At 34.5% G+C, this 18,160-nt stretch overlaps 2 protein-coding genes across 2 annotated transcripts; one reads left to right on the top strand and one right to left on the bottom strand.

Moving 5' to 3' along the window:
• The first annotated feature begins 5,825 nt into the window (after positions 1–5,825).
• On the top strand, positions 5,826–6,724 carry LOC133868573 (nuclear transcription factor Y subunit B-3-like). Its single transcript, XM_062305503.1, has one exon. It carries the CDS (start codon positions 6,000–6,002, stop codon positions 6,555–6,557), a length of 558 nt encoding a protein of 185 aa, XP_062161487.1. The 5' UTR covers positions 5,826–5,999; the 3' UTR covers positions 6,558–6,724.
• A 6,189-nt stretch (positions 6,725–12,913) lies between these two features.
• LOC133868572 (nudix hydrolase 2) lies at positions 12,914–17,831 on the bottom strand. Its single transcript, XM_062305502.1, has 9 exons — positions 17,794–17,831; positions 17,167–17,648; positions 15,996–16,061; positions 15,749–15,886; positions 14,449–14,526; positions 14,315–14,365; positions 14,163–14,197; positions 13,686–13,794; positions 12,914–13,385 (listed from the first exon to the last, which is right to left on the bottom strand). The coding sequence occupies exons 2-9, from the start codon at positions 17,338–17,340 to the stop codon at positions 13,167–13,169; spliced, it is 870 nt and encodes a 289-aa protein (XP_062161486.1). The 5' UTR covers positions 17,341–17,648; positions 17,794–17,831; the 3' UTR covers positions 12,914–13,166.
• Between the last annotated feature and the right edge of the window lie 329 nt (positions 17,832–18,160).

Genomic DNA, 18,160 nt, shown 5'->3' with positions numbered 1-18,160 from the left:
ACTAAAGCCATCCTTGGATGCTCAAATATATTACTGTTCATTTTTAGAAATTTAACTTTTAAAAGTGATATAATTAAATACATTGTTTAACAAAATATAAGTTTTCAGAATTATCCACTCTAGCTAACTAAACTCAAATAAAAAAAAAACGAAAAATAAGGATTAACTTTTCCAATAAGATGAAAGGTAAGATAGAATTATGATCCTGGAATATTGATGGAATTAATGTTTTCTTTTTATAGATTAACTTACCCAAATATTCTACTTGTAAATATCTGTTTATCGCTTTAGTTTACAACCTAGCTAATTCCATATACTTGGTTCAATACATCAATTGGCATCGACAATGATTAATTGTTGCCAATTATCAAGTTGATCATATAATTGACTAATTAATGGTGTAATAGATATGAGATGTTTTGGCCAATCTGCATGTTATGTTTGCATGAAAAATAAAATAAGTTCAGAATTATTGGCTCAATGACATTTAATTGGCAAGGTCGAGTACTGATATATATATATACACACACACTTGGTGCAACAATTGATTTTGCAAGCTAGCTAGTCATCATTATGGCCAATAGATTAATTAGTGATGACTAGTTGTTATAGTGATCGTGTGTACATGTCTTGACATAATCTAATTAAGTTTGTTAATTTTTATTGATTAATTAGCATGCAACAAGGAATATTGATAATAATAATAAATAAAAAAAGAAAAAAGAAAGATTGATTAATAGATGACATGGGGTTATTTCTCTTTTTCCAAGAAATGAAATCACAGATTAAAAGAGAAAAAGAATAAAAAATTAATCTCTTACAATCTGCAAATAAATATAAGCAGAGTCCATTAAATTGAAGAACTCTCTCTTTTTCCATATCATCATATTAGACCAATTTGCAGGTCAAAGGGTGTAAGTTTGTGCTAAAATAGCAAATAGTTGACAGTTGACACCCAACATGGTGATGGCAATTTTGAAGTTAAAAGGAAAAAAGAGGGGCAAAAGATTTGTGTTCGGCTTAATTAGCTTTGTTCAGATTTTGGAAGGCAACGTCGGAAGTTGGAGGTTGGTAAAGGAAGTTAAATGCAGAGGTTGGTAGCCTACTCTTATCGTCTAAGTATTCATTCATTTTATTACAGATCGAGTTTTGAAGGGCAAAATAAACCGTTTACCAAAGCTTTAAACAGAGACACGTCTTGTAACCTCGATCGGCAAAAGAAGCACGATTTCTCTCTGTACATTTTCAAGCCTGCCCCAACCATCCCCATCTGCACAATATATGCTCTACCTTTCTAAAAATATTCAATCAGGAGAGATCCATTTGGGCCGAGCTGAGCGACTAGGCCATGTCAGAAATCTTAATGGGCCAAAAATCTAACATATATACGACATACCTCACTATAGGAGAATTGTGCCTAATTAGAGGATGGCACCTGTCCAGAGACATGCAGGGGGAAGAAATACTAGTCTGCCTGACTAACGAGGCCGGGAGCGGCCATTCTAGGTACACATACTCTCGACATCCAAGGCTTCAAGTTTACTTCCAATCTCTCTCTCTCTCTCTTGCATATTCTTTGTTTGGTTAGACGTGCAATCAAGTGCATCGATCATCAATCTAAACATGACATTGGTAACATGTAGCCATGCAAGTGGGTAGAGCATGAGCAAAAACATGTTGGAAAATAATAAAGTAAGAAAGATCGATTATGAGGTTGCCCCAATAAAATAATTTAACATGACATCGATCTGCCTTTAATTTTGTTCGAAAATCAAAAGTCTTGGATTATATATATATATATATATATATATATATATATATATATATATATATATATATTTATATATATGCAAAAATGTCACACCCAAATAAAGTAATTATGGAAATTTGTATTTGCGTGAGAATGAAGAAATAAAAAATTCCACACTCGAAATATAGTTTTCAAAATTGAATGAGGTCGAATTTAATGGGTCCATGCTTTCAAATTAATGTCGAAAACAATATTACATATCTCTAAAACTGTCCTTTTTTTCAAAGAATTACTCCAAATTAATTTCGAAGATGTCATATATCAAATGCGTTTTTTGATTCGTCTTAACCTTTTACTTTCAGAAATGAAAATCAGGATTTGTTTCTACAGTAATATCAAAGCATTAAAACAGAATTAGTTAATACACTGATTCGGTTTGTTAATGCTTTTTAGAGAGTGTCGTTTTTTTATTTTTGTTTAAAAAAAACATTTTAATATAACATAAAAGTGAAAGTAGAACCGAATATTTTGTGTTTTAAGTTGTTTGTTAATATTTTTGTTTTCAAAAAAGAAAAAGAAAAAGTGTTAGCAAATTAATTGACACGTTTTTGGATTGGTTTTCAAATTGCAGAGAGGCAGCTCAATGCTAATTTTGAGAGTGAAAGCTTAGGATTGAGATCTTCAATAATTTCCTGTCAAAATTACTGGTAAATTGGATAATAATTATGAGAGAGCTCGTATCAAACTTATATGCCCACATAAATTTTAAGCTGTCCAACCACCTATTTGGGCATGTGGGTACCATTTCATATGAGCTCTCTTACAATTATATATTGTCCAAATTATTAGCAAATTAGGCAACAAATTGATGAAAATCTCAATAAAATAGCCTAATAAATGAAGATTCGAATCCAAAGGTAGGTGGCAAGCAAGAAAGGTATGCTGTATTAATGTGCAATTACGCCTTCTGATGGTTAGTTGAGCAAAACACTTTGGTTTGGACAGACAAATGTTTGGGACCATAATAACTGATAAAAAATTATAAGCTATATATATATATAATGGTAGCATTATTAGTTGGATATGGACATGATAGACTAGTTGTTTTATGCCTAAATCCTACCTTAATTAATAAATATTGACAGGACCGTGATGATCACAACGGCAAGCATTAGCAATAAATGTATATATAAAGATGAAAACCACCATATATATATATGGTGGATTACACTTGGTCATTTGAGTAAGAAAAAGTGTCCTAGAATATATATATATATTGAACCAATTAATCTTCAAGTCTCCTTGAGATATGATAATTAAAGATACAAAAAGGTCACAATTAGTTTTTATACCTAACTGAATAGAGTTTTTTTTTTTTTTTTTTTTTTTGAGTTAAAAAAAGTTCTTCCAATACCGTCCAAAAATATATTTCTTAATATTTGAGAAGCATAAATATTTTTTAATAGCACGAGAGAAACACATGTTTTTAAAATAGAATTTCCTTCAATTGTTTTAATGCTATAAAAAAGAATATGTATTTCTCATATGCTAAAGGAACACGTGGTTATTTCATAAACTGTGTTGAACGACCTTCCAACCCAATTTAAATGAAATCTTTGTCTCAACCGAATCCACTTTTTATACCTGAAAATTTTGAGGAAGTATATTCGACTCATGATATTGCAATTAAATCCTTTCAATATATATATATATGGATTATCTGGATTATGCATTAAATCTTTATTTTATCCAAAAATAACAACTTTTGTTCATGTAAAAGTAATACGCGCGTTAATTACGGTCATCCAAAGATGGGGGATTTGATTGGATGTGAAGTGTAGTGGGTACGAGAAAGTGCTGCGTCCTGTCCCTCCACTTTCTTTTTACTTTGAGCATGAACAAATTATTAAGAGTATGAAAGATGACAACTTTCTTTCTTTTCTTTCTTTTTTTTTTTTCCTTTTTTTTTTTTTATTTAATTTAGTCTATTAAATTAATATTCATACCTGACGGGGTGTACATGTATAATATGCATTTAAAAAAAAAAAAAAAAAAAAAATCGAAAGAATTTTTTCAAATCTAATTTAAAAAGAAAAATTTGTCCATATTAAGGCCTCACTTTAGGCCTTAGGGTATTATATGCTGTTCTTCTTGAACCTTTAAGGTATATGCGAGAGGGTTGTGGCAGGAGCGGCGCCAGCTTTTAGGTTTTGGGGAAGCCAAATTGAAAAATAATAATTTGAGAAGCCAAAACTATAAACTTTTTAAAAAAATAGGAGTAAAAATTAAATTTTTTTCTTTTTGAAGACCTTTGGCCTCCCAAGCCAAAGTGTGGCTCCGTCCCTGAATTGTGATACATGCACTACATGTACTATATGTGCACAATTAGTGTACATATTGTATTTTTAGCGTTTTTCAATGCTAGAAGCACTAACACTCACAAGAAGATTCCAAACTTTTCATGTTATCTCTAATCTAGTTTAATTCCGTACAATTTATTTATTTTTTAATTAATCTGACAAAAAACTTTACACTGAGAAGGCATATAATTCGTTCCTTAGCTTGTGCTATACTGGTTCACTGTTGGCTGCTGAAGATAAAGCACGCCACTTGGTGAAGTGGAACGCCTGCATGCCACCAACATAGCTAGAAACATGACCAATTAAGCTTAATGATAAAACTTTAATTATCAACTAATGAGGTGTCCATTTGGCAAACCTACCACCAATCCTAATCGTCAATGTGCCCACGTAGCATGTGTTAATTTTACAACAAGAAGGGACCCACAAAAGTCATTGCTTTGAAATCAGGACCGTCCAATGTGGACATTTGAGAAAAAGTCTTTAGTGCCATCGGATGATCACATTGGCTAGGAATTGATGGATGGCCCCCCACACACTTGAAGTAACCAACTGGCCATCATCAGTTGTAAGGATGACGAGATAAGTTCATTGGCAGCGTGGCACGGCTTGACAAGGTTGAGCCCCCAACAAGCTCATTTAGGTGAGTCTTTCTTTCTTTCTCTCTCATTCTGTCTCCTAGCCTATTTTCTTGCCCAAGTGATGCAAGAGACCCCCAATCTAATCCTTTGTGATCCCTTTTTTTCCTCTTTTTTCAAGATTGGGATCTCTTGCATTTTTTTTTTAATTTTTTTAAAGAAATACAAGGGCATGCAATTCATGATGAGTGACTCAAAATGTTTTGCCCAATGAAACGAACTGCCATGTCAAAATGGTAGTCAACCACTTCAAAACATGTTGAAAATAGTCTGATTGCTCTAAATGAGTAGCCGACCACCCTCCGATTTTAAGAGAATAATTGATCATCCTCATAATAGGCTAAGGGTGACTAGACTGCCTCAAAACTATGTTTTGAACATGGGCGGCCAGCAGCTCCAAAACAAAAAAATACTTTTTTTTTTTATTTGCCCTATTACTAATGCGACTTGTTTTCAACTGTTCATTATAAATAAACAATTGAAATTGAGCGGTCGGGAGGCTCAACAATTTCTTAGAATTACAAGAATCTCCCTCCTCTGTTTGTTATATTTCAAAAAATTTGGATGAAAGAATAAGTGAAAGATATCATATAATCATTGACAGTGCATTTTAGGTGCTGCAAATTTTTTTTTACATCTCTTTCTTTCAGGACCCATAATTAATTTTATTCTTTTAAAAAAAAAAATTACTTAAAATTAAATTTAACCCGTTGAAAGAACTAAAAAAATAAAATAATGCCTTGCAGGTTGCAGGTTCTTTTACCGCGTGTAAGCCAAATGTGACAAACTTTTAAATTGTAGTTTGGGCGAATATCAACATCCCATTTCCCCAATGCAAGGGATCATTCATCATTGGGAGTAAGCTTAAGCCAGAGGCTGCAGCTGAGCCGACCCCGCCAAGGGCCTAGATCACGTGCTACAATTAACGTCAAACAAACAAGATATATTCTCTACCCATCTCAATCCAACGGCTCATCAGACGTCCACTTGTCAGAGACTTATCGATAAAACGAACGGCCCAATACGATTCCACCTGTCACACAGGATTTAATATTTAATCCGATGATTAGACCATACTTAACTTCGCCTATACTCACAAACCATCATACCACAATCCCAGCTTGGCCTCTCTTGACCCAAAACCCTAACATCTCTGAAAATTTACACTCACTCTCATGCACAGTTTCTCTCATTCTCTTTGACGTTCTTCTGCAAAACCCATCTCAGGAATTTTTGACATATTTTGAGTTCATGGCTGACTCCGACAACGATTCCGGCGGGCCTAACGCAAACTTCAACAGCGAGTCGTCGCTGAGAGAGCAGGACAGGTTCTTGCCTATAGCAAACGTGAGCAGGATCATGAAGAAAGCTTTGCCGGCCAACGCGAAGATCTCAAAGGAAGCTAAAGAGACTGTCCAGGAGTGCGTGTCAGAGTTCATCAGCTTCATTACAGGAGAAGCGTCCGATAAGTGCCAGAGGGAGAAGAGGAAGACGATCAACGGCGACGATCTTCTGTGGGCCATGACAACGCTTGGGTTCGAAGAGTATGTCGAGCCTTTGAAGATTTACCTGCAGAAGTTCAGAGAGATGGAGGGAGAGAAGAGTGTTATGGGAAGGCAAGGGGAGAGAGATGGTGGTGATGGCAGTGTTGGTAATAGTGGGAACCCTGGGGGTGGGTTTGGTGGGGGTGGGATGTATGGTGGGGTGCAGTCCAATATGATGATGATGGGACATCATCATAATTATCATCAAGGGCATATGTATGGATCTGGTAGTGGTAGTGGAGCCTCTTCTGGAAGGCCAAGGTAGGTTTTCAGTGCGTTTGAAGGCGGATGATGTGTTTCTCAATAGAAGATGGATGATGATGTTGATTCTAATTTATCTAAGTTTCTTCCTTCTCACTTGCTCCCAAACAAATTGAGATATGTTTCCTTGATGATGATTATATATGGTGCCATGTTTCTTCTGTTGTTTTACTAATTTTCCACTTCCCTTTTGATTAGAGTGATCGGTTGTGTGGGGATAATGTAGGTTTTACTGCTCTTTTGTGAAGTAGAAGGTGAAGAAGATAGAAAGAAAAAGAAGAAAAAAAAGGACAGGTTGTTTAGATCTTCCAATTAAGCATTGTAATTATTAATTACCCCATATCATATTGATTACTTGTGATAAATTTATTTTCCATTGTTACTATCTATTCCAATCAAGTGATATAGGGTAAGTAATTCATATATTAATCCTTAGTAAGCAAGCAAGCAGACCTTTTGTACTTTAAGATATTTTATTAGGAATAAATCCAATTAGGATCTCTTGCAGCCAGGGTGCATGACTCCGCTCAACAAATCATATAAGTACACTAAAGAACTGACAATTTTTTACAAACTCAACAAAAAAAAATTAACATATTAATATAAAGTTAAAAAGTTTTACTTGTTTAATTCAATAGGTCGAAGATAAAATGTTAATAATTTTCTACCGTAAAAAAAAAAATAAGGATTTCAGATGGGTAACCTGTTTGCCGGCTTCATATATATTGAAAATGAAGAAAACATTCGAGAAATGAATAAATTAAAGGATAGAATTTCATAGCTCAGTGGATAACATTTTGCCCCCACTGTGGATTGTAAAACAAAATCCACATAATTTAGCCGTTTGTCTCCATGTCTAGCGATCTACCCTCACAAGGAAACTGACGAAGCACTTTTGTTTCTACTTGAGTTTGGCTCCTTCCAACTGAATTGCATATTCAACTACTTTTTCTCCATGTACGATTGTCTCAGTGTCGGACAAACTTTTCCTCGGACAATCATTTTCTCTAATCCAATTCACTAAATTGACATGTTAATTCAAATTTAGAGAATTGCATAATGTTTATCTTTTCATTTCAAAAGAAAATAATATATAATGCTATTCTCTCTATATATTAACGTGGCAATGCTAGTCAAATTTTGATTCAATTCTTTTTAAAAAAAAATTAAAAATTCTAAAAATTGATTGAGATTGTCACTATAATAAAGTGAGATAATGTCGCACCATCAAATTATCAATTACTTATTGAGTAATATTATAAACTATACAAACGCGACAGTCCTATCTACCCTTAGATTATCTATAAAAGAACATTGTTGTTGTCAATGCTCCGAATGGGTGTATTGCTTTGGTCGTTGGGCCTTTTGCCAAGAATGAAGGGGTATGGTCCTTTTACAAGTATAAGAAGGTAAAAGAATTTCAACTTTTTGACGTCTATTCTTATTCAACTGCTGCAAGTAGTCGTCTAGGCAACCCAAAAGGTCTAAAACAGCCTTTGGCCCGAGCACTATCCCAGTGGTTGTGGAATTTATTTGAGTCAACAAAATATACAGTACTGCTCTAAAAGGCTACGATCTCTTTGAGTAGCATCTAGCTAGAAGCTGCGGCCGGCAGTTTAGTCCGGCCAAGATCACGATGAGGATTCTTTTCATTTCAAGTAAGATGGAAAACATTTTATTTACTGTTAATTAAGATTTTGTTTTGTTAGTAATGGTGAATATTATGCTATATCATTTTAAATTTTAAATGAAGTGATATCATATATATTTACCATCTAAAAACCAATTTCATATTTACCATCTAAATTTATTTGCCAATAAAATATAAAATAGCATCTTCATTTTACCATCTTATTTTTTTTTCAGTACAAATTCTTATGCAAATTTATGATTTTTTTCTATGAAATTCACACTTGGTACAATCTCCAAACGTCCAAAACATTCATAACTGCATAGGTTTTTAAAATTTAGGATCCATATTTGAGTTGAGTCCACTTCGAAACAAGGCGCGGTTACAACAATTCGATGTCCCAACACATTTATGCTTTTCCTCTACAACAATGTTGGGTGGTCCCTCCTATGTGGGGACCAACCCAGGTTTGCTGAAAAACAGAGGGCAGTAGCCCTCTGTTCTGTAGCAAAAGAGAAGTCACGCACAGTGCGTGACTCTCTTGACTTGCGACCTGCAAGAGAAAAAAAAAAATAGAAAGAAAAGGGAGGCAAACTAATTTTTCGCTTGAGTTACAGAGAGGGGGAAGTGAGTTTTTTAAAAGGCTCTCAAGAAAACAGTGAGGGAGAGGAGAAAAATAGAGCTTCCAACATAACTATTTCCGTCAAAGATTGGAGGGTCATCTATGGTCCGATCTTGATGAAATTTTAGTATGTTGTTCCTAACGACGACAGCTACGCATTGACCGGTGTCGATCGTTGGACTTCCTCTCCAGTTGCTCGATTGTTCATCCCCACTTGGTGAGACCTTTCTTTATTGTTGTTGGAATCCACTTTTATAGTGATGAATTTATGTTTTAATTCAAGAATGTGTATATTCTTGATGTGGTGATAACCTCTAGATATTGTTCTAGAGAAGACAATTTGTAAGCCCATTATTGTTGATAGTGGAAGTTTTAACTGGACTAGGTCCCGTGGTTTTTCCCTTCACACCGGAGGGTTTTCCACGTAAAAATTTTGGTGTCTTGCTTGTGGTGGTTACTAGCTGGATTTATTTTTCTGCATTGTTCTTGGGTGAGTTGATATTTTGGTGCTAGCTAGATTAACTATTTAATTTGCACAAAGAGGGGTAGATATTTTTCACTGTGATTTTGTTATTGACATTCACCCCAACAAAGTGGTATCAGAGCTTTGGTTATGAAATTGCTGTGTAAATTAAATGGAGGAGTCATCTAATAGCATGGTTAAACTCACAGCTTCCAGTTATTCAATTTGGAAGACTAGGATGAAAGATATTTTGTACTGTAAAGAATTGTTTGAGCCTATTGAGTTGAATGGGATTAAACCGGATGCCAAAACCGATGATGAATGGAAGAAATTAAATAGGAAAGCCGTCGGACATATTAAGCAATGGATTGATCAAAGTGTCTTCCATCATGTAGCCAAAGAAGTTGATGCTTACTTACTTTGGTTGAAGTTAGAGAGTCTTTATCAGCGAAAGACTGCTCAAAACAAAGCATTTATGATAAGAAGGCTTGTGAATTTAAAGTACAAAGATGGGCAAAGTGTTACGGAGCATTTGAGTAATTTTCAAAGATTATTGAATGAGTTGTCTACCATGAAACTTGTGCTAGATGATGAGGTGCAAGCATTACTTATGTTGAGTTCTTTGCCGGATAGTTGGGAAACCTTGGTAGTGTCACTCAGCAATTCGGCTCCCAACGGTGTGATGACTATGGGTATGGTAAAAGACAGCATGTTCAATGAAGAGGTAAAAAGAAAAGAGCATGGTATTTCTTCTCATACAGAGGCACTTGTTACAGAAAAGCGATGGAGAAGTAAAAGCAGAAAACCTTGTGGTGATGACAGTCGTGACAAGTCAAGGGGAATGTCCAAGACAAGAAAAGAGATAAAATGTTTTCACTGTGGCAAGCTTGGGCATATGAAGAGACATTGCAAAAAATTTAAAAATGAACAGTTGAAAGAAAAATGTGAAGAATCGAAAGAAGAAAAAAACACTGCAGCAGTTGCATCTGATGGTGATGATTTAGTTGTTTGTGAAGATGTTTATGTTAATCTCGCATGTCATGAGTCTATGTGGGTAGTTGATACGGCAGCTTCCTTTCATATTACGCCATATAGAGATTTCTTCTCTTCCTACATCAGTGGCAACTTTGGTTGGGTCAGGATGGGAAATGAAGCAAAATGTGAAATTGTGGGCATGAGAGATATACAGTTAGAAACCAGCATTGGGTGCAAATTGCTTCTCAAAGATGTCAGATGTGTTCCTGAGATGCGCTTTAACTTGATTTCCATTGGGAAGCTTGATGATGAAGGCTACCATAATTATCTTGGAGGTGGACAATGAAAACTTTGCAAGGGTTCTTTTATTTTAGCCAGGGGAAAGAAGATTAACACTCTCTACAAGACTGAAACAAGATTAGTCAAGGGAGATGTGAATGTTGTTGAGAATGAAACTTCCACTGAGCTATGGCACAAGAGGCTTGGTCACATGAGTGAGAAGGGACTTCAAGTTCTTGCCAAAGAAGCAGCTTCTAACTAATATCAAAGGTACGTCACTAATGCTCTGTACTCATTGTCTTGTTGGAAAACAAAGAAGAGTTTCATTTCATAAATCCCCACAATCAAGAAAGACTAATATTCTTGATTTAGTTCACACTGATGTCTGCACTATAAACACTAAAAGTCTTGGTAGTGCACTTTATTATGTGACCTTTATTACTGATCACTCTAGAAAAATGTGGGTTTTTGCTTTGAAAACTAAAGATCAGGTGCTAGATGTGTTCAAAGCCTTTCACACGAAGGTTGAAAGAGAAACTGGGAAAACCCGGGCTCTGATACCAGTGTTAGGTGGTCTTGAGCCTCTCTCAACCCCAAAAGCTAGCTCTTGAGGTAAGGCTTTCCCTCACACTTATAAACTGACCACCAACCCCTTCCACAACCAATATGGGACAACCTCAACAATCTCCCCCTCACACATTGGGCCTTGGGTTGGAGCAAGGACAACCCGTTTCTCCCGCAGATTATAGGGCCTGAGACTTTGTTGGTAAACCTGGGCTCTGATACCAGTGTTAGGTGGTCTTGGGCCTCTCTTAACCCCAAAAGCTAGCTCACAATCCAACACTGGTATCAGAGCCCAAGTTACAACAAGTCTCAACCCAATCCGTGTAAGGGGTCGATGTTAGCCAATCCAAGCCCAATGTGTGAAGGGGGAGATTGTTGGGATTTATCCCACATTGGTTGTGGAAGGGGTTAGTGGTTGGTTTATAAGTGTGAGGAAAAGCCTCACCTCATGAGCTAGCTTTTGGGGTTGAGAGAGGCCCAAGATTACCCAACAAACAAGGATAGATTAATCCTGTGGCAAAATTAAAAGCAGCCTTCCTCAGGTCAAAGTGCTAAGATGAAGAAAAAGAAGGAAATAATAACAGCAGTAATTGAAAGCAGATGGAGAGGTTTAAAAAAAGAAAATCAGCTTTCGGGATTGCTAGAATTGTTGTAACCAGGCCTCTTTATTGCTTTATTATTTGCCAGAATCCCACAACTACAATTGTTGCATTCGATACTAATAAAAAACTCAAGCCTGGACAGAGAGCTTGTTATGGATTTTGAGCAACAATTCTCCATTGAAATACTTGATGAGAAAGTTTACTAGCTTTGCTGATGTTGCAAAGTTCATAGTTTCTGGAGCTGAGCCAAGAGTTATGGAGAGAATTCCTGAGTGGTTTCAGTTTTTGGGATACGGTTTCTTGTCATTATTAATTAGTCTTATACAGGCATTTCACAATACGAACAATACGAATACGTATTTTTATTGGTATCTGTATTGCGTTAATGGTGGGATCTGAGGCCTACACTAAGGAATGTTTGCTAAGTTTTTTTACTTATATTTGTTCGAGGCTTCAAGAAATCCAAGTGTATCTCGTAAGTTTTCCCTACTTTGGTTGAACTTTCAGTCAGATGGTAGAATAAAAATCAAAGGACAAGCAGCCTGGCACCTCTAACATGGTGGACATGCATCAGATCACATTCAAATTCTGAGGGATTGCTAATTGCCAAGGAATCATTCCCATCATTCGTCGAGCTGTTGCCGGTTTCTGTCTAGATAGGTTCTGCTGGTCATGATAAACAGAATATATGTAGCAGATTAGTGCTCATGCCAATGATTCTGCTTATAAAGGAAATCTACTTGATCCATATCAAAAGAAACTCCAAACGAAGTTTGCACAAATGTTTATGCTCTAGTTGCTGGAGGACATTTTGTGTAAAGGAGAATGACAGAAACCAAAAAAATTCATTTGTTTTCAGAGGTTGTCTGCGACCAAGTAAACAAGTTTTGCTCTGTTATTGCAGGCAACTCGATGGACATTTTTGATCTAGTTGAAATCAAATGAGTGTGACCAAGGCCCTCAACAATGATTTTTCGTCAGATTTGTGACAACTCTGCTGCCCTTAGAATATCAAATCAGCTTCTGAAGACAACCACATCCCATGCAACTTTATGATCGCCACTTACAATACAAGCTACATATGTGAAACCACTAGTAACAAGATATAGGAAAGGATAAATCTGCTACTTCGAGAGAGTCTTAACCTTCAAAACATAGTAAATTGTATTCTAAAATAATAATCAACTCATACTTTTGTTATTGATACTTCCCCTTTAAATAAAAAAACAATAGAATACAGGTTACATAAAAGACCAATGAAGTTATGACTTCTAAGACTATAGTGACTCTAGTAAGGAAAGATTCTGAATTAGAAATCAATTCCTTATTAGACTATAAAATAAATGCATAACATAAATGGAGATTTGCTCCTTAGTAGTCATGGTTTGTCTATTTAGCTACCCTCCAGCATCTTGGGAAACAAATTTTCCCGTTACAAATGAAAGAATGCATATAAAAAATTGGAAAAAAAAATAAAATTAAATGCTAGGGCTGATGAACATGTTACTCCCTATTCCCATGCTCAATTTGTTCAGATACAAATAGCTCTTTTTATTAGAAATACTTGAAGTTGTTCGCACCGGAGTAAATCCAGAATAGTCCCCATCAATCTTTTCCAAGCAAATGTCTGCAACGTACTTCATAAGCTCGTCCTTTTGGATAAATGGCTGTGCTACATATTCCTTGAATGGTATCCACTGCAGGCAATAATGAATATGTGAAGCAAGTTTGTCAGTAATTGCTTTCCTCTTTTCTTTGTTAAATGTAAGCAACAATAAAAGCTAAGACAAATAGTTTCTCAGGGTTGCATTTTTTCAGGTACAATAACTATGAAATCTAGTGCAGGAGGTATTTATCATAGGAGAATAGGAATATAAGGTTAAGAGGTGGAGGTGTTAGAGCATTTCATCTTATGTAGAAATAGATGTTTCCATATGCTTGTCAAGTGAAAAATAAATACATATTTTTCTTATCCTCTTCTTTGATCAGAAATTTACCCGAGCTGCATCTATCTCTGATTCCTGTATCTGGATATCGAAGGAAAGGGGTTGCAGCATGCAAACAAAGAATAAATCCGACTTCTCATAGAATGACTTGTGGCTTTGTCTGTAAGTTATGTCAAAGAAGAGTCACAATTTTATTTTTCAGGAACTAGAAGCAAACAATAAGCTCTAGAGATAAACAATTTTCAAAACACTCCAATTTACATGTAAGTACAAAAAAAAAAAAAAAAAAAAAAAATAGCATATGTCAGGTGCAAGGAGAGCATATATATATTGACAACATGTATAAGCATAAAGAACATGACTGCCATAAAGAGCTTGGCCTGGCTGTAATGGCATCATGACATAGAGTCAGAAGTTTAGCTGAGTTCGGAAACTCAATCAAATGATAGTTTACAGCAAATACTGAGAGATAATGGCTATATAATGAGTATGTTTATCAAATAATTTTATTTTGAGCAACTTCATTACCTGAATGCTAGTACTTCAACAAATTCTGCGTCGACCTGAAGCAGTAGAAATCCCAAAAAAATTTAAAACAAAATATATAGATGGCTCAAGTAATTGACCTTCATAATAATTCAAATCTAATTAAAAATCTCTATTACACAATTATCACTTACTCCTGTCTCTTCTTTGACTTCTCTCACTGCAGCTGCAAATATATCTTCCCCCTTTGGATATGACGAAGTTTAGTAAGGATAACATACTCAATGCATAGTTTAGATGAAAGAAGAGCTTAGCCTGGTATAATTACCTCATCAACAGTTCCTGTAGGTAACTTCCAGATACCTTTTCCCCGGAAAAACCCTAGCTTTTCTTGGACCACTAGCAGCTACAAAGTTGAAAATGCAGAAATTTTAAGACACGACTACAGACTTGCTAATGCAATTTCCTCAAGTTCAATATGCAATATAAAGTATACAGGGGTCTCTTCTATTACTTCAGAAGCAAGAAGACATAAGTGCTTCCTAAAATTCAAAAACAACTGCGAAAAATAGAATGATTCATAGAGAATGCAAATGCCAGAGACAGAGAGAGACAGAGACTTAGAGCAACTAGTATTTAAGTTTGTCAAATAATGAGGTCCAATAATAATAGATGATTGGAGTTAGAATAGATAGACTAAAAAATGTACAGACCTGGCTACAAGAAAACTAAACCAAGTCTGCTTGCTAGAACTGGTTACATATGTTAACTCAATGCTAATTTCAGCATTCAATCATAAACAAGTTTGCAAAGGAAACAATCAAGGGAAAAGTATACATATCCCCCCTCAAACTACCACTCAATTGTCAATGTACCCTCAAACTATCAATTATGTCAATGTCCCCCCTCAAACTATCAAAAAATGTCAATGTCCCCTCTAAGACCAACAAAAAGACAAAAACGACCCTAAATTTTTTTGAATAAAATAAAAATGTCCTTATAAACTTGAAGAAAAAAAAAAACTAAAAATTAAAATAATAAAAAATTAAAAAATTATTTTTTTTAAAAAAAAAACAAATAAAATAAAAAATAACAAAAACAATTTTTTTTTAAAAAAAAAAAGAACGATTTTTTTAAAAAAAAAATAAAAGGGAAAAAATAGCTGAAAATTAAAAAAAAAATGAAAAAGAAAAACCAGTTTTTTATTAAATTAAAAAATATATATATATATATTTTTTTAAAAAAAACGAAAAAATAACTGAAAATTTATAAAAACATTTTTTTTCTTTAAAAAAAAAAAACCAGTTTTAAATTTTTATTTTTGTATAAATTTTTGTTATTTTATATTTTTTAATATTTTTTTTAGTTTTTATTTTATTTTAATAATTTTATGAAGGATATTTTTGTCATTAAGAGAACATTAACATTTTTTGTTAGTTTAAGGAGTGACATTGAGACAATTGGTAGTTTGAGGAGACATTAACAATGCGGTAATGATTTGAAAAAGTTACGTGGACTTTTCCCAACAATCAAACAATAAAGGCAGAAAAGATTGCAAGTGAAGCAGACATGCATCTTAAAGAGGCAGAATGGTAGCCAGCATATCAATGATGGTTATAAGGAATTACCTCTCTTCTGTCATTCATGACAAATGCACCAATACTCACTCGGTGGCTGGCATTTGCAGGAAGAGTATGAGCTCCTTGAGGAAGCCAATACAGAAGCATCAAGTATTTTGGCTCCGCATGGTGGTACCAAAATCCTTCCTGCACAGGAGCATGACAGAAGTTAAGCTTAACAGAAGAAAACACTCACAAGCTGCGTAATTGCCAAACCTCAAAAAATTTTCTCAAACATGAGCTTCTGAGGACCCACCTTAACAGCAGCTTCAACAAGTCTGGCTAGCTCAATAGGTACTTTCAACCAAACACCTTTCTTACCCTACAGGTTGAAAAAATAAAATATTATTTTCAATCATCCAAAAAAAAAAAAAAAAACCATAATTTAGATACTTTTTGCCTTGTAACAAATGGGGGATTAGTTAACTTTCTTCATTGATACAGCAATAAAGAAAATGATAGAAACTATTTATGGCATGTTTAGCAAGATGATTTATTTCAATTTTATACTTCATAGGAGTTCTTACTTTTCTTTGTCTATGCAATTCGTTTCCAGTCCTTTAGGAATGAAAAAATAAAAAATAAAATAAAGAATTGGGTTAGTTGGGTTGACATTACTTTTATATAAAAAAAATTAAAACAGAGGTGAGCTTGGTCTAAGGGACATATTATAAATACTTTTGTTTTTTTTTTTTTTTTGTGTAATTTGATTTAATTGACTACAAAAAAGAGACTAAAACCACGATTTGAGAGGTTGGAGATCCAAATTTATAGATTTTCAAACAAACTTCTTAAATGAGTGTATACAAGTAATTCTACATGTCTTATAAATATTCATCAAGTGTCCATCAAATAATGAGGTAGCTTTTAAAATTACCATTTGATCAAATTCAGCATTTGATCTATCAAATGCCCAATGGTGATTTTAAAAGCCACCTCATTATTTGAATGAATGCTTAATGGACATTTATATGACATGTCGAATTACTCAGTGTACATCACAAAGCAAAAACATAGAAGAGTAACTAATTATTTCAAATAACTTCAAGTAGGAATAAATAAAAAATAAAAATAAAAATAAACTTGAAAAACTTCAGGGGTCCGCGATCCATAACTTTATAATAATATAGAACTCGCCCATAAACAAAAACACAACCATATAGTTTGATAAAAAAAAAAAAAAAAAAGAACTGTAGCAAAGATTTGTGGGTTTACAATCTCAAAACATGAGATTTAAAAATAATAATTTTAAAATGTGTAATTTAAAAAACACATATAAGCATTTAATAAAATTATAATGCACCATTTGCATGCGATTTTAAAATTGTAAATTATTTTACGTTTTCAAATGGAACTCCCGAATTACACTTTTAGTCTCTGTAAAACTGCAGTGACAAACGCACTCTTAACCCCAACGGCACTTCTACCTGCTTTCTCCAATGAGAAATGGAAGCTCCAAGCTTGAAAGTAAAGACATCAACGTTCATAGGCTGGTCGGCCATGTCCACATTGACCCCTCCATACTCATCATACACCGAACTCAGCAGCTTAACACTTTGCCCTTGATCACTTGCAACGACCATAACCTCCATTCCTGGCATGTCTCCAACACTAGAATCAAATAATCAATCTGTTCTTGTACGTCGTTGAGATAAAAACAGTCTTCGTGTTCGGAACAACAGACACTGCCATCATTTTATAGACAACATACGCTGTTAATTTGAAAGTTTCAATGTATTTTACGCCCCTAGCTACCGTGAGCTTGGGGCACGGGAAGACTTTGATTCCTCCGTTGTCCCTGCGACTCTTTGAATAGAGACTTGAACGAAGTTCACGTTTCATTTACAGGGTAGTTCCCCACAGTTTCAAGGTCAGTCAGACGCGTTATTGTTGATCTTAATCAAATCTGCTGAAGTTTCAACATATTTTATCAGTTATTTATAACATATATGCTTCTTTAACTAAAAGATTATTATCTTTAATTAAATAGCTTATATCTCACAAAAAATATTGAGATGAAATTCACATCTATTTTTAGAGTATGTCATTCTCACGTGTTGGAAAGTGGGCCGGCGGTCCATGCAGCCTGCACCTAAAGTCCCAACATTAGTCAATTGAACGGGTTCAATCATTCTACCTACGTACGTATTAGGTAATCAACTCTCATTTCAGTATTGCGTTGTCACTACTTTTCAGACCCCGAGTTAAAAAAAAGGTTCTTGATATGAAAACGGTTGCATAAAAACTACTATATAGAAAGTAAATAACGATTAGGTAAAAGAAATTTTTGGCTATTATTCAAAACTCTAATTCAAAGCACTTTACAATTTACATCTCCTAAACACTTACTGGCTTAACAATTTTTGATTGGTGTTCGACGTAAGAAAAAATGTTCTAACATCATATATATATTTTTAAAAT

The sequence above is a fragment of the Alnus glutinosa genome, chromosome 5 (genome assembly GCF_958979055.1).
Source record: "Alnus glutinosa chromosome 5, dhAlnGlut1.1, whole genome shotgun sequence".
In the NCBI taxonomy this organism is placed as follows: Eukaryota; Viridiplantae; Streptophyta; class Magnoliopsida; order Fagales; family Betulaceae; genus Alnus; species Alnus glutinosa.
This window is presented reverse-complemented; position numbering and strand designations above follow the sequence as displayed.